Genomic DNA, 18,350 nt, shown 5'->3' on the forward strand with positions numbered 1-18,350 from the left:
AGCCCAAACCGTCAACGCTTTACTAAAAATGGCTTATCTAAAAACATGATAGTGGATTTTTTTTATTACTAATTAGTTAGTCTATTTAATTTTAAAGTAATTATTTTAATTGCTTTCTATATAAATTAAATGCCTTTTTTAGCCTTTTTTTTCTCATTTTAAATACTTTTTTATTAATTATATTGCTTTTGAATCCGAACCCTAGTCATTACTCATTTGTCTTTTAATCATCAAACATCTAACAAATACAATCTGTATGTATAAAATTACTAGTCCAGGGTGATTCATCATCGCCTAGCCGGAACCGCTGAAGCTATCAATATGACATTTGGACAGTAGTTTTGTTTTATGTTTTAGACACCCACTAAGAAAGGATTTGTCAAAATTTAACCCCTACAGGGATTAACAGGGTAAAAAGAAAAAAAATTACCTAGCCAGAATCGCTAAAGCTATAAATTTGAAATTTAGTCAAAGGGTTTATTTTATGATGTCAAAAATCTCCTCAGAAAGGATATTTCAAAATTCGACATCTAAAGAGGTTTACAAACTTCTTTGAATCTCCTTTATATTTTTACCAAATAATTGTTTCTTCTTGATATTGGTTCTAAGCTACCCTACAACAAATATTTATGTTCACTTATGTCAGTTACAAATTAAATATATCTCTACTTAGTTATATATATATGTAATAAAAATAATATGACTATGTGAGTGTATTGATATATGATTCATTTGCAGTTGAGGTTTCCCCATTACCATTCGAAAGTTAGCCAGAATATTTATTTATTTATAACTGTTGTTTATAGGTATGTATATTGTAATCGGTCGAAGTTAGGTATTCGGTTTACAAATTAAAATCGGTAAAATTCCGCATAACTACTATATTTGTTTTCAATGTTTTATCATTTAATTAATATTTAATAAAAAAAATAAGTATAAATGTTTACTAAAAGATTTTGTACAAATTATAACATACGCGTTTTTAGTCATAGATACCGACTACAGCTGAGTCACATTCAATAAAAACACAATAGCTTGAAATATTGAATTGCTTGTGAAAAACTAATTCGGTCCATCTAAGAACCACAGTACAGTTAAATTAATCACGTAATCCGACTTGGTATTTTTTCTTCAGGTTTAAATAATTTTGCGCATTTGTGTCATTATTAAGTGCATAAAAATGCGTAAAAATGTTTTTTTTTTGTTTTTGTTGCAAATAATATGTAGAGTGATCAATATAATAAATACACACCACTAATAAAATAGTTGAATGTTTACTATTGGTTATAGGTAGAAACCGGATTCTCGTGCAATTGCAACTTTTTTTCCTTTGCTTTAAATCATATTTAAAAACAAATTATAAATCCAAATCATGAGAAACAGATTTAAACATAATTTAAACATAATTTTATTTTACACGAAATTGCACGTTTTGCATTTTTTATCCTAAATTGCACGATTTTGATTTTCGTTGCATGAAATTGCATATTCAGCATTTTTAAAATTAAACTAGATAATATATATATATATATATATATATTTATGTATATAGGTAGCCGTAGGTATATACAATTATATTACCTACATACAGGTATGTACATAAATATTTGTTTATTTCGGTTTTCAACTAAACAAAAGGAAAAAGTGAACCCAAGCTGCTAATATTCTTAGAATAACATAAATTTATTAGTGTTTCGTGGTAAAAATTTAGATAATGAAGAAGATAATGAATGAAATCTCCGACCATTAGCACTTTTGTTTCTGTCTGACTTTGTGTTTGAGTGTTTCTTAAATTAGTTAGTGTCGTGATAGTTTCATTACGAATAATTTACGTAAAAAAATATAAACAAATTTATAAAATGCCAAAAATTGGGTCAAGTCTGTCGTCAAAAATTAAAACCTGGATATCAAATTACCCGGAGTTGAAATCTGATGGAAAATCTGTTTTCTGCGCTTCTTGTGAAAAATCAATCGGATGTGAAAGGAAATCTCAAATTGATGCTCATTGTAACAGTGGTAAGAAACAATATTTTTATTTAAGAATTAAGCATCAATTTTTTATTATTATTTTTTCGTTACCTATTCACCAGAATAAATTAAAACTAAAAAAAAAACAAACCGATACAACAACAAATTACAGATTCTTTTGAAACACCAAGCAGTCAAAACCAATTTTATATTGATTTGTGCCAGGCTTTAGTAGGAGCAAATATACCATTTTTCAAACTGCAGTCCCTACCGTTTAGATCCTTTTTACAAAAATATACAAATAAAAGTATACCTGACGAGAGCACACTCAGGAGAAAGTATCTGCAAGTTTGTTTCGATTCGACTATGGTTAAAATTCGTCAAAAAATTGGAGAACATTATATATACGTCATAGTCGATGAGACCACTGATGCTAGAGGACTTTATATATGTAACCTTTTGGTTGGAATTCATCACCAGGAAATTGATCACACGCCATTTTTAATTGCCTGTAAGGTTCTCCCTAAAACAAATTATGACACTGTCTCTCAATTTATTAACGACAATCTGATGAATTTTTTTTACAAAATTCAGATTATCAGTATAAAGTGCTTCTCCTTGTAACAGACGCGGCACCTAATATGATAAAAACTGGACAAGCTTTGAAAACATTCTACCCATGTACTACCTACTGTGTAGCCCACGGGTTAAATAGAGTATTAGAAAAATTCCGCGAAATTTTTCCAGAAGTAAACAAGCTGGTAAATAATGGGGAAAAAATATTGCTTAAATCACTGCACCGAGTAGAGGTATATAAAAATATTATGGAATGTGAACTATCACCAGAGCCTGTGATCACAAGGTGGGGAACATGGTTGGAAGCAGCTTTATTTTATGCCGAAAATTTTAATAAATTTAAAATGTTTATTAATGCATTGGATGAAGACGTACAGACTATCAAAAAATTGAAGAGAATCATAACTTCGGCGTTAATAATTTCTGATTTGACTTTCATAAAATCACATTTGTCAACTTTTCCCCAGTCATTAACTCAGTTAGAAACCCGAAATATATCCCTCAATAAACAAGTTGAAATATTTGAAACTATAGGAGAAAGTTTTAAAAAAATAAATAACGAGAAAGGATAAATTATAGCTCACAAATTTAACTCCGTTGTGGAAAAAAACACAGGTTACGCTCTCATAAAAAAATACAACGACTGCATAAATGGTACGAAAAATATAAATGTTGAACAACAGCCTGCAATCGTCGCTTGCTACAAAATGAGTCCTAACACTTGAAAGTAAAACTAAAGTAAAAGTTGAAGTAAAACGAACATTTTCTAAATTAAAAGACGTATCGAGTGATAGAAGGCACAATTTTTCTGCACACAATTTTGAAATGTATAACATTGTAAATTTTAACTCAATAAAAAAATACATTTTTTTATGTATGTATAATAGTTAAAATTAAAATTGTATAGCTTAACTCTGTTGGTATGGTTTTTTTTATATATGTATATATTTATATCAATCTTTTAATTATTAATTACTCATTAATTTTTTGCTAATCCTATAATAGTGTAAAAAACTGGAAAAATAAAGTATAATTCAAGCGTTTAAATCAATGTACTTTGAATGTTTACAAAATTTTTGAAAGTATTAAGCGATTTTAGGAAAAAAATACATTTTTGCACGATTAAGGCACTTAACTGCACGATATTGCAATTTTTAAGTTATTAACTGCACATTTTTTTGATTTTTACTGCATGAAAATCCGGTCTCTAGTTATAGGTATATTCAGTGCCGGCCCTAGGGGGGGGGGGGGGGGGGGGGGGGGCCCCCCGCGGCCCCGTGCTTTTATGGGGCCTTACAGGGGTATATTTGTGGGGGGGCTTAGGGGACTTCAGCCCCCCTCCCCGAAATCCAGGAATTGTTTGTTAAGTCTGCTTATTATGTCCTATCAGATGTAAATCGTAAAAGTTCAATATAATTTTATAAAGAATTATTAGTAACAACGATAAGTTATTTATGTAAAGGGTCCGACGATTTTGATCGTAACGATTATGCCATTTAGATCGGTACATTGTGCTTAATTTTGACGTACGGTACTGCTGCATTATCGTAATTTCGATTTCTTTTACCTAGAATTGATTTACTGATATACACGAGTTGTGGCGTCTCAATCACTGTACAATTTTTACACGAACCCCTGAGCTAAAAAATTTCTGAGAAGTGACGGCGACGACCGATAACACTATCACGGTAATTACGTCCGGTTTACATCGTATAGTTATTACTTGTTTTCGCTATTATAGGTAATTTTTGTATAATAATTTTCCAACTTTTGTTTTTAATAGGCTGAATTGAGGAATTTGGCCCTTGGGGCCCTACAAATTATAAATAACGATTATTACTTTATTTGTAAATAAAAATAATAAAGTCCCAGTACGCAAATCGCCACCCGCGTGGTCGTGTGGTCTTCTCAGTAAACGGGTTGTTATCAATGAAAATTAAGATGGTACCAATTACGCATAGCTTTGAAGTATTATAAGTGCACGCACTTATAAAATTGTTTATCGTCGACGACAGATCGAAATACAGTTATAGTATATATTTAGTTATATAATAATATGAAAAAACATAGATTTATATAAACAATTAATAAATTAATAAATTCATATATTTGTATGGGGTCCCGCAAAATTCTGCACCGGGCCCCGAAAACCGCCAGGCCAGCACTGGGTATATTTTAACAATTTTAGGGGAGGCAGTTTTATTTATTTATTTATTTATTTATTTATTTATTTATTTATCGATTATAATAACATTTAACAATATTATTTTTTTTATCACAAAACGTATACCAACATTGATTAACATATATTGTATTGCAGTTTTTGATTAATCAATGATTTTCTGATAACGGATTATCGAATAAAATAATTTTGAGTTGAATGCTATTTATAATCAATGGTGATACGAATACGACTGATAACGTTTAAAACGAATTATTATTAAACGATATTACGTATATTTGTACGTAATCTGTAGTGTAAGGCAGGGGCGTATTTAGGGGGGGGGGTGATATGGGTGTTAGAACACCCTTCATCGACCTTATTTTATGGTATTTCTCCAAATTGTAAATTTACTTTAATCATTTGAATAAACGTTGTATACAACTTGTAGGTTTTACATATGCTGTCTTAATGTAATCATTTTCATTTATGTAAATACATGGAATGTATTTATGTAGTACGGGGGAGGGGGCAGAGGCTCTACTTACCATAAGTCTATTAAATTTTAAAACGCCCCCGTTAAATGAATCCTGGATATACCACTGGTGTAAGGTGTAACGTATACTCATTTTTTGTGGTTTTTTTATGATACCTATCTATTTGCGTAAGCAAGAAAAAAATTGTAACTAAACTGTTTACTAACATTTATTTATATCATTATTTGATATGTTTTTTTAATTAAAAAAAAAAAAAACTTTGAAATTGTATACTGTTAAACTCAAGAATATACATTTTATTAAATTATTCAAAACTAGTAAAGGGCAAATTTTTCATTGATTTGGGTTGGTAAGGGAAGGTCTGAACAGGGCCGTCCCGAAGATGAAAATCAAGGGGGGGGGTGAATAATATGAAAAATGCCAATTTTTTTACTCGATATAAGTAATATAATTAACTATAAGTAATCATATTTTTACTTTTTAACATGTATATATGTGTCAGTGTCGCACGTTATTATAATTGACAATTTAATTATATGTATAAATATATAAATATATAATAATATTTTATATTGTATAATAATTAGTACCTAATATAAATTTTATTTGTGTATACACTGTAATACGAAATATGTAATATTTGTTTTACGTAAGTAAAATTAGGTCCTTCTAAGCTATAATGAAACAATGTCGAGTGCCGACTGGTGTTTTCATTGAGGGGGGGTGGTGAGACATCCCGCCAAGACCCTCCTTCGGGACGGCCCTGGGTCTGAAATTTTAAGAAGTAGCGATAAACTGAAGAGGGGGAGGGGGTGGCGAAAAAAAATTTCTTGTTAATTGAGCGTGGTTTTTAAATCTTCATATTTATGGCATTTTAAGTTCAAGAATATTCTTAAGCCCTTTAAAAATTACATTTTTATTTCAAATTAAATTATTGGATCTACTAGTGTTATGAAAAGCATTGAAAATTTCATTTATTTGACATCATTTTCAATGTACATATTTTAATTTTGAGTTATTTATTTTGCTCGTATATGACACATAGGTAAACACATTTCCACTGGTTATTAGTGAATTTTCGGTCCTAGTTTTTGGAAAATAAATAAAATTTATGTTTAGCTTTACTTATCCGTGTTAGCGTTTTATTATAAATTTTAAAATTATTTCACGTTCATTATTATTGTACTTTAAAATTTTCCAAAATGTATTAATAATTGATTTAATGAACTAATTAAATGTTTTACTTACAGTACAAACACTTTATCATTTTATCACAAATATTTTTCAAGTATACCTGGTGTACAAGACTTTGAATTCTTGGAATTGATTGACATCGTAAGAAATCCAGACATTTTTTCTTATCTAAAATTAAAAACATGTTTAACGTTTATAAAGACAGGTGTAATCGTGATTTATTTGATCTAATTCTTAATAGCGTCATAGAGGGGATGTTGAATGTCAAACTGTCACTTATTATTGTTATCAGTGTTTGTAATATCTATGTATGACCAAAAAAAAACATTATACCTAAGCCACAGGGACACCCGGATGGGGGGGCCAGTGGGGGCCATTGCCCCCCTGAGATTTTCGCGTCACTTACAAAATCGGAAGTTATTTTACATAAAGCTGATCTTGGGTATTCAGTGACTATTCGACAATCCTTGTATCTAACAAGTATCTAACATTTTTTTTAATCAACAAATAATGATTCAATTAATTTATTTGCTTCAAACAAAAGGAGATTGTCATTACTTTTTGAATAAAATAATAAAATATGATGCGAATTCAATCAAATAAAGTTGTTTTTTGTTTAAACTTTATTATATTTTTTCTTATAAATATTAAAACTAATAACTAATAATGTAATTTTATATAAACTTAAATGAGTTTTGATTTTTAAAAAATTATTAATGATAGTAATACAAAATATGAGTAGATGAAATATGTAGCAGTAAATCTTCCTATAAGTATTTAGGTACTTACAATTTTTTTGCACCCCTGAGCTACATTTCTGTGGGCGTCCCTGCTAAGCCACATAGCAACTGAATAGTTTTCTTCGTCCAACAGAAAATAATACTTTACTGTTTTAACTATTATTGCTAGTCGATTCGATTCGTAAGCATTGATCAATGGGAATTAATTTTACTCTTATTTGAGATATTATCTTAACTTTAAAGCATTTTAAGCCATTTCTATAGAAAAAAAAAACATCCAACGAAGAACCATTTTCAAATAGTGTCACGGGCGGTGAAACGATGCAGCTGTCAATAGCTACAGTGTATGTATGGATTATTAAAAAAGGGGAAATGACGTGTAGCGTCATCGGTGACACTGTAAAGTTCAATCCTCTCTTTCTCTCTCTCTCTCTCTCTGCGTATGTAGAGCTGTTCACCGCCGCCGCCCTAGTCCACGTCCGTCGACGATTACTAAATGGCGATAAAAAAACAACAACAAACCGAGTTCGTTAATAATAATAACAATAATAAAAAATTAAAAGAAAAGGATCAAAACAAAATGACTGTGGTGTTAACTTCATAACGTCGACATCGAAGGAATCCCAGTATCCAGTATCTGTGAATCAAAACCTATAAGAAACAAAATAATAAAAGTAAGAAATCTAAGAACACGTATGTAATAGTAGTGGAAATCGGTCTGGCGGGAGGCGGAATTCTTTTCGGCGCGCGCTGCTCGACTCATCGGTCCGGTTACCATATTATCACGGAGACACTATGACTTAATGTAATGGTACTATTCTCATTATAATTGCATAGGGCAAATATGACTTTATTTAATAAAAGACGAGTATTGTATATGGATACACACGAATGCTCGTTTAATCTCACGAAAAGAGAATATTAAATAAATTTGTCGTCGTCTATCCGAGAAATGACTCCTGACATCGTGTATGTGTACCGTGCGACTTAAAACCATTTTGGTCTTCTCATTGACAAATCGATCCGCGTGAAACAATAATCGCGCATCGGCAGTGTATTTTCTGTTTCTACGAAACTCGGCGACAACCGTCGTGAAGCCTATTTCGTTTGAACTCTCGTTACACGCACACACTCGCGGGAGCGCGGCGCTTACACGCACACATGCGCACTTACGTTGCTACCTATATATACCTATATAGTTATAGTACACTCGACCGCAACTGGAACGAGACACGCTTCGATCATGCCTTCTGCGTCGTACTATTATCTATTCGGGTAAAAACGAATTATTGCATTGCACTACAACAATTGCGTTGGTATTTTGGTTTTTATTTATTTATTTATTCATTTTTCATTTTAATGTCGACCGCGACTACAACTCGTGTGGTGGTGGAGGTGGTCTTAGCCACCGTTGTCTGATAATCGCGTACGAGCATTCCATGTTATTTTAATTGAAATGTTCTTCTATCCCTCTTGTTTTTCGTTGCTAAAATTCTGTAAGATTTGTCCAACGGCTGCGTAGTTTCGCGTGTACTCGATTTGTGTTATTAATCTCCAGCGGCACCCGCGTATTATATATTTATCGCTATCCCGTCCAGTCTCCTCGTACGTCAAAAAATCGTGGTGTGTGTTTGTGTGTTTATTTTCTGATGACATTTTTTTAAATTTTTCTCATTCGTTTCATGCCCTCGTGGGTTCCAGATGATCTGATCCGACGGAACCGTCGCCAAGTGTCAAGCGTGAAACCATGGCAGACGTATTGCAGTCAATCTGCAACCCATTACCCTTGTCATCCAGTCAATCATCGATTGTCAAAGAAGGATGGCTATTCAAAAGAGGTATTATTGCTATTATTTAGCATCATTTTTACAATACTTTACTATTTACCTATAATGTTTTTAGGCGAACACATCAAGAACTGGAGGTCCAGGTATTTTATATTGTTTGCTGATGGATCTCTCATGGGCTATAGAAACAAACCTGAAGGTCCCATGACTGAACCTCTTAACAATTTTACTGTCAAGCGATGTCAAATAATGAGTGTTGATCGCCCTAAACCTTATACATTCACAATCAGAGGATTGCAATGGACTACTGTTATTGAACGAACATTTCATGTATCTTCTGAAAAAGAAAGGTTAGTATATTATTATTTGAATTTCAAACTTACCGGGTCAATGCTTAGACTTACATTTATCATCCTAATATTCACTTTTAATAAATTATGGTTTTTAACAAATTTAAACTTTTATCCAAGTAGAATAAAATTGCTAAAACTAAATTTGAAAGTTGAATTTATAGGTTAATGTTTCATGAAATAAAATTAGAAGTTGGATACTTTTAAGTATTAATAAACAGCAACATTAAGTCTTAGGAATGTATGGATTATTACAATTTTAACATACTAGATAAATAATATGATCAGTCGTTTTGGAATTGATTTAAATAAGTTTACTTTAGTTGAGTCGTAATGATGTTATGTTCCATCCTATTGTATTTACTGTTATATCTATAAAATTAAATTAAGAAAAACATATTTATGACATTTGTCATATGTTATTTTTGAATGATGAACAATTAGTTAATTAGTATGTTTGTAAATATTTTTGTTATTCGTTCTGATTCAATAGTTTATCTTACTTAATTTGTTTTTTTTAATAATAACCCTAAATATCTTATTGTTATTAAATTAGATTAGAAGTACATTAGAATTAAAAGTATTGAATATAAATAAAAGTTCATATTTATTTTAAGTTGCTATGTTTGGTCCTTTAAATTAAATGAAAAGTTGGGTACATTGATTTAAAGATATTTTTTTATGAGTTATTTATATTAATTTTTAATATTTCATTAATAAATTAACAAGTAAAATTGTAATATTATGTTCATTAATTCATCATTAATATAAATTAAAACAAAACAGATTACAACTTTGCTTAAAATTCATTTTTTCAAAATCTAGTAGATAATCCCAAAAATATTGGTTTATTTCAATTTCAGTAAGCATGTTTTTGTTACTATAGAAGAAACTATACTGCATTGTAGCATTCATGAAATTACTTTTATGTCAAAATAATTAATAGAAACGTACAACTTTCAAAATCCTAATAATTATCAATTTTTTCTTTTATTAGCATTAACTCTTCATTGCTAATACTACATCATGCCATATATTGCTGTCTTGTACCTCATTTCTATTTCTCCTCTTTAAACCCTCAACTACATTTGTTTATTTTTTCTTTGAGCACTTTTTCTAAGACCTTCATTCTAGTACTATCCTAATAGTACCATCTTCATTACATGTTCTTAATAAGCTAGTCACTGGTGCCACGCCTAAAATACCTTTCTATTCCTTTGTATTTTTTTTCCCCAATATTTTTTACTTTTTTAAGGAAGTATATGTATATTAAAGTATACAAGATAATACCCATTATATTTTTATTAGAATATCATACATATTTATTACACTATAAAAAATAAGATTTAATCAGTTAAATTCTGTTTTTTAAAGATTTGTGATATATTAGGTGTTTACTTCTTATTTAACATTTTAGTTTTAATATTAAATAACAAAAGTACTTATATCGTTTAATAATATATATATATATATATATATATTCTTTGATTTTAATAATTGTTTGTGGAAAAATAATTATTTATATTTTAATAATAAATTAGTTAATTTTCCATATATATATTACGTGTTCTCTTAAAGTATGTATGTGTTGTTTTAAAACTAACTAAAAAATATTTGATAATATATTAAGGATTTTATTTAATTTTTTAAATTAGTGGCTAAATTAATTAAACAATTTGATAGAAACATTGTTATTAAAAACAACTTTGATAGTTTTATTTTGTTCAATAAAGGCATAAACAAACAAATAAATTAATGATAAACTAGAGGTTAACAGTTGATATATTAATATTAAAAGTATATTATTTTTGCTACTAATATGATTATAATTAAATTTGGAACAAAAATGTTATAAACAAGTTTCTTTGAAGCTAATAGCACTGATTAAAAAAAAATAACACATGTTAAATAAAAGAAATATCATATTTTATATTAAGCTTGTTCTCTTATGGATACAATAATTTTTTTTCTTACATAAACTTTTAATCATTTTTAAAAATTAGGTTCCTTAGGGTAACTTTAAATTGTTCCTTATGTATGTATTAATTATTACTTACTGTGATTCAATTAATTCAATACTAACTATAATCATTTGAATTGCATTTCATTCATTTTCGTAACCATCTAACCATTTATAATTTATTATATGCAATAAATAAATATTGAGCAAAAATTATTTAATGTTAATACATACTTTAACCCCTTAATAAAAAAAAAAACTGCTTTGCTAACAAATAGTGATGAAATAAAAGTTTGTTTTTTTATAAAATCAGTGTACTATAATACTATAAACTGAAATCGAAGTATTCATTTCATAAATATTTTCATAGTGTTTATTGATTTAAAAAAGATGTATGACATAGTGACTAAAGAAGTTTAGAAGTGGACATTAATGAAAAACGAAATCCCAAAAATACATAAATTTGATTCAGGATATGTATGAAGAGTCGAGAACTAGTGTAAAGAGTTTGTGTGGAGTAACAGAAGATTTTAATGTTGTACTTAGTGTATATCAGAGGTCGGTTCTAAATCCTTATTTGTTCTCTGTGGTAATGGATTAAGTTATGAAAGACATACAGGCCGAGATACCATGATGTATGATGTTTGCTGATGATATAGTTTTGGTAGGACAAAATCTGAAAGAAGTTAATGATACATTGTATCAGTGGAGTAGCTCTTGAAAGAAAGAGATTGAAAATTATTAGAAATAAAACTGAGTACATAGAGTATGATTTTAGAGGAAGATACCAAAAAGTTGAGGGTATGAGAAAACCAATAACAATAAGCGGTGATAGGTGAAGTCAAAAACTTGAAATATTTAGGATCATTTGTACAAAAGTACGGAGTCTTCAGAATGGATTTAAAACAGGATTAAATGCGGTTGGATGAAATGGAGAGAAGTGTCGAGTATTTTATCTTATAAGAAAATTCTAATGAGGCTGAAAAGTAAATTTTACAGGAGTGTAGTGAGACCTACTATGCTATATGGTTCAGAGTGTTGGATGTTTGACAGGAGAAGAAAACAGAGTTAGAGGGTTGCAAAATTGTGAATGTCTTTATGATGCGAATGAATAAAGTGACAATAGAAGATAGAATAAAGGATCAATATGTGAGAGGTAATATTGGTGTCGCGTCTATAGTGAACAAGATGAGATAAAATATACTGATATGGTTTAGGCATGTGATGAGACAAAAGGAAACAAATGTAGTGAGAATTGTTATGAAAATTATTATTGAAGGAAAAATTGGAAGAGAAAGATCAAAAAAGAGATGGTTGGATACAATTAAGAATAATATGATGGCCATTGGTGTGTGGGTAAGGGATGTAGAAAATTGAGACTAGTGGAGGTTTAGGACAAGGGTGGCTGACCCCAAATAGTTGAAAGAAAGATGAAAAAGAAGACTTATACAAAAGTATTCAGAAGAAAATTTTAATATTTTCCATCCAAAATAATTTGATATCAATTATAAGGGATTATTTTCACATTTAAAACTCATGAGAATATCAAAATTTTATTTAAAATAGTAGATTTGTAATTTTTTAACAAATTAAACTTATTAACTAAATATAATAGTATTTTTTGCTACCTATATTTATACATTTATCCTAAATTTAAAGTTACATCATAATACATTCAATTATATAACTTAATAAATTTAATTAGGAAAATACAGATATTATGATACATACATTTTAAATGAACATGTTTTTATTATTATTAATGCTTAGCCATTATTAATTTTGCTGCACAATTTCATTGATAAAACTAATTTATTCAATGAAATATAATTAATAAATAAATAATAGGTTTAATTAATATACAAACTATTTAATAACTATACTGAGTTATTAATTTTTAATAGGTTCCAAAAATATAAAAACATTAACATAGACGTAAACACAACAATTATATTATCCTATAATTTACATAAATATGTTGATCAAATTTAATATATTATATATATTTAAATCTTTAAAAATAAGTTTTAAATTTGAATATGAATTTTTAATAGTTATTGCTTAATTAACAAACTTATTTAAACTTAGCTTTAATTAATAAACCACATGTCTATTTGTATTTAGAATCTACAACCAGACTATTTTAAATATATATAAATAATATTTTATATTTTGTCATTTATAGTCATTTAAGCCTAGCTTTTAATATTCATTATATTTATGTTCAATTTTAAGTTTTAACCATGATCTTAGTTAATTCAAAATTGTTTTTAAAATCATGAGAAAAACCGTTAAATATAATTGTTCTCAATTTTGGGGCCCATATTATCATATTTACCTATTTAAATATAAAATTATTGATAAATTATTGAACTATATATATGTAAATTAAATATAAATATTATAACTTAAAAATTGTTTTAAACAAAAATGAGAGATTATAAATAGGTATTTGAATATCATACTTATATGCCTATTGTCTTTTTTTCAAGATATTATTTTTGATTTTCAACGAATGTCTACACAAAACAAACAAAAATCTATTAATAATTATTTATAACATATTTAACACTTATTTTAAAAATTATGGAAGACAACTCACTGTTGTCTTTAATTATTAATTAACAGTGTTTTTAAAATTATAGGTGTTTTCTTCTAATATACTGAGCTGTATATTTAAACAATTATGAAAACTTATAAAAAAAATTATATTTATTGTTATTCAAATCATATCATATTCAATCTTAAAATGCAGAGTTCATTATTTATTTTTTTATTATAGTATTTTTATTAAGATTCTAATGTTAAAAATTAAATTATACTTTCAATATTTGTAGAAATATAATTTTTTATTTCAAATAAATTATTGCAAAATTTGAGACTTTAGAAATCTAACACCTTTTCTAAATATTTCTAAGGAAAATCCTATCTAATTAACAACTTCACTTTTTTTTCGAAAATGGCGGATGTATAGATTTTAGTTTAATCCTCTTATAATAAAAATGTAATAGACAGAAAAATCTTGCCTTAATGGTTTTTTAAATAAAATATCCCTCAAAATTAAAAATGACTCGAATGTGGAGCAGTTGCATCCACATAGGATTATATTTTTTATGGATTTATATATTTACTTGGTATGATTTCATGCATTTTAAAATTAAAATAAAAATGAACAAAAAAAAGTATAATTAATATAAATGGTGATGTTATAATAATATTTATTCTGTAAAATACATAGCTACTTAATTAAGGTGTTGCCTTTAGATGATGATACATATATTCTTAATTTTACCTCAAATTTTATATGGTCTTAGATTTAGTAGAATAATCACATAATCTATTTTTCCCTCATTTAGAGAAGAATGGATGACTGCCATTAAGGGTGTATCAGAACGTTTGTCCGATGTTGATGAAGTTGAAATGGAAGGTGTATCTCATTCAACTAGTATGTCAAGTACAATGTCTGGACCAAGTTCAGATGACTTCAGTGCCAAATTTTCTGTTCAAGGAACGTCTTCAAGTAAATCTACTGGAAAACGAAAAGTGGTATGTATTGCTAGAGTTAAAAACTATATGCTAATTGTTATATTTTTCAATTCATTGTTTATTTTTTAGACTCTTGAGAATTTTGAGTTTCTTAAAGTACTTGGCAAAGGTACTTTTGGTAAAGTTATTTTATGTCGAGAAAAAGCAACTGGTCACTTGTATGCTATTAAAATTCTTAAAAAAGAAGTAATCATCCAAAAAGATGAAGTTGCTCATACACTTACTGAAAACAGGGTTCTCCGCACTACTAGTCATCCTTTTCTAATAGTAATTATTAAATTAATTTTTGTATTCTAATTATATAAATTATTTTACTATTGTTATTTTCTAGTCATTGAAATACTCATTTCAAACTGCTGATAGATTATGTTTTGTTATGGAGTATGTAAATGGTGGAGAACTATTTTTCCATTTATCTAGAGAACGAGTGTTTACAGAAGATAGAACCCGTTTTTATGGGGCTGAAATTATATCTGCTTTGGGCTACTTACATTCCCAAGGAATTATTTACAGGGATTTAAAAGTAAAAAATTAAAATTATTATTAATATTTTGTACTTGTTTTTATTTATAATTATTCTTTTAGCTTGAAAATTTACTATTAGATAAGGATGGTCACATTAAAATAGCCGATTTTGGACTGTGCAAAGAAGATATCACCTATGGATCAACAACCAAAACATTCTGTGGTACACCAGAATACCTAGCACCTGAAGTGTTGGAAGATTTAGACTATGGTCGAGCTGTTGATTGGTGGGGAATTGGAGTAGTTATGTACGAGATGATGTGCGGACGTTTGCCATTTTACAATAAAGATCATGACAAATTATTTACTTTAATCTTGATGGAAACTGTATGTTATAATAATTTCTATGGTTTCTGTAATATATTTTTATATTAACTATTTTAAAACTTTAGGTACGATTTCCTAGGGGTCTTTCTGCTGCTGCAAAATGTTTACTTTCAGGCCTTTTGATTAAAGATCCCAAAAAGCGATTAGGTGGAGGCCCTGATGATGCCCAAGAAATTATGAGTCATGTTTTCTTTAGTAGTATTAATTGGTTGGATTTGGAACAAAAAAAAGTAATATATATATATATATATCATTTAAATAGTAGTCTTCAAAATTAATTTATCATTTTAAGAGTGCACTAAAATTGGTTTTTTTAAATTTATTATAAATCCCTCCTCCATTCCAACCTCAAGTATCATCAGATACAGATACACGATATTTTGACTCTGAATTTACTGGAGAATCTGTTGAACTTACTCCACCTGACCTATCTTCTCATCATTTAAACAGCATTGCAGAAGAAATGGAACAATCCCAACCTTACTTCCCACAGTTTAGCTATCAAGATCTAGCTGGATCAATATCAATTAGTGCCAGTTCGTGTTTCAGTCATACGTGAACAAAAAAAAAAAATATGTAAGTGATTCCGTAAAATATTGCTTAACAATTAATCAATTTACTATAAATGATAAACTGACTTTACTCTTCATATTTTTTCTTTTTGACATTAGGCTATTTTTTGTATATAAATTATATTAATATTATACAATGTTTTGAACTAGTGAATTTTTTTTTTTTTTTTGAACGTTGGTCAAATACTTATTAAAACTTAACTCACAAAAAGTCACACTGTATGATCGTTCAGTATTTATTGAATTTTTTCAATTATTATTTTCTGTTCTGTATGTAGTCATTTATTATAAATTATTGCTGTTTTTTTTTTCAATTATTATTATTATTATTATTATTATTATTTTTTACCCATCTTGTTGAAAGTGTTTGTTTTGTGTACATATTGTTGAAAATTTATTCTAAAACATTTTACCGGCCTCTCTTATGTGCAGGATATAATTTTTATTCATAAAAATTGTATAGCTTGTTTTTTTTCTTGTTTTTTTTTTTTTTTCTTTTTTTTTTCATCAAATATTTCTATGAGAAATATAATGTTTGTCTTAATTGTCTTAATTTTACATCATAACAGTTCTAAAAATTGTATAGGGTTATAAGGGAGAATGATAGGGAAAAATTTAAGGTAGAAAATTTATACAAGCGGGATTGTACTCTAGAAATCATTTAAAGACTTGTTATCAAGTTATAATAGAATTATACATTTTTAATTATATTTTGTAATATAGCCTTTGCTCGTTTTGTTAACTTAGTGGCAAATAATCATTTTTAACTAATTTCCATTTGCCAACAATTTTTATTTTAATCTTATTTATGAACTATATGCATAATTTTGAGGACTAAAATTTAAAAGTTATACTTAATTGATCCTACTTTTTAAAAATTATTCTGTTTCACCAACATTCTTAAGTCTTTAAATTATTATCATAGCTAATTTATTTTAGGAATGTGGCTTGTATGAACTTTCTTTTTAATAATACAGAATTATTGCTTGTTATAATAATTTAAAAACAATATGTACATCTTAAAATTTAACTGTATTAATATCAAACTAAAATGTTAAATAAGAAACTGCAGTATATGATTGGTTTAGATACCTGGTTTAATCATTCAACTTTTGTAAAACATAAATAGCATTTTAATAGTGTAAATAATTTTGTTTTAAAATCAGTTGAAAATATTTTAATGACTTATTTTATATTCAATTTAAAAACTCATACAGTTGTTAATTAAATTACTCATTATTATATTAAGTATCATGGAGTGAACACTAACTAAATATAATAACCGTCTTACCTCTTATGAAATTTATCAAATATTTTATAATATTTAAATTAATTATCAGCAGATTTAAAATCTCATTAGAAAGTATCTAAGTTTATTTTTATTTGATACCTATATAATGTGATTACCCCCATCGTATCTTATCAATGATAACAAATTTTAAAATAAATCATATATATACTTAAGTATAATTAGTTGAATGTTAACGTAAAAATTAAAACAATTAATTGAGAATTAGTATATTTGTATTACAGAATTTTTTATAAATGTATTGATTATTTTTAACCAAAGTTTTGGTTTGATTTTAAATGTTCAAATATTTATTTACTAAATAAATTCTTATACCATTATTCAAGCTGTCAAATAATATTGGTATTATATTGATACATAGAATGATTTTATATTGTTCACTCAATTTTGGTATACAGATACTTCTAATTAATTGTTTTATGCTAATAAAAATAATTGTGTATACGTGTTAATTATAAAATTGTCTATCTTTGAATACATTAGAAAGACTAACTTATTGAAAAATGCAAGGTATGATGGCATTTCAGGTGAGAATCACTATTTTGCCTATTGTGTATCAACTACGAGTATAAAGTAATTTTTTCAATTGTCATAAAAAAATGCTAAGAATTGCCTCGCATTGCTGTTCATAAAATTTTTTTAAGAAGTCCGAATTTTGTTTTCTTTTACAACACTATTTTTACAATACATGTATGATGGATACAATTTTTTAATTTAATATAAAATACTGCTCAATGGTGCACATGCAGCTGTTTCAGCAATACTTGTGGCGTTTATAATATGTGTTCCTATATTACTGTTTATTATTACATTCAGATCTGAAACAGCTGAATTATCC

General features: G+C 27.7%; 2 protein-coding genes across 7 annotated transcripts; both read left to right on the top strand.

Annotated features, from left to right (window-relative positions):
* Positions 1-1,622: 1,622 nt before the first annotated feature.
* Positions 1,623-3,347, top strand: LOC112686828. The gene is made up of 2 exons (XM_025559278.1): positions 1,623-2,016; positions 2,091-3,347. The coding sequence occupies exon 2, from the start codon at positions 2,610-2,612 to the stop codon at positions 3,114-3,116; it is 507 nt and encodes a 168-aa protein (XP_025415063.1). The 5' UTR covers positions 1,623-2,016; positions 2,091-2,609; the 3' UTR covers positions 3,117-3,347.
* Positions 3,348-7,633: 4,286 nt separating this feature from the next.
* Positions 7,634-16,841, top strand: LOC112686827 (RAC serine/threonine-protein kinase). 6 transcript variants are annotated; one of them, XM_025559271.1, is made up of 9 exons: positions 7,634-7,810; positions 8,838-8,974; positions 9,039-9,273; positions 14,590-14,779; positions 14,849-15,046; positions 15,111-15,302; positions 15,365-15,631; positions 15,697-15,861; positions 15,960-16,841. In XM_025559271.1, the coding sequence occupies exons 2-9, from the start codon at positions 8,884-8,886 to the stop codon at positions 16,188-16,190; spliced, it is 1,569 nt and encodes a 522-aa protein (XP_025415056.1). In that variant the 5' UTR covers positions 7,634-7,810; positions 8,838-8,883; the 3' UTR covers positions 16,191-16,841. The 6 variants fall into 6 exon arrangements, with proteins under 6 accessions (XP_025415056.1, XP_025415059.1, XP_025415061.1 ...); XM_025559274.1 differs by lacking the exon at positions 7,634-7,810 and adding an exon at positions 8,002-8,452; XM_025559276.1 differs by lacking the exon at positions 7,634-7,810 and adding an exon at positions 8,002-8,448.
* Positions 16,842-18,350: the final 1,509 nt, after the last annotated feature.

This window comes from Sipha flava, unplaced genomic scaffold, assembly GCF_003268045.1.
Source record: "Sipha flava isolate LNK unplaced genomic scaffold, YSA_version1 325_pilon_pilon, whole genome shotgun sequence".
Taxonomy (NCBI): domain Eukaryota; kingdom Metazoa; phylum Arthropoda; class Insecta; order Hemiptera; family Aphididae; genus Sipha; species Sipha flava.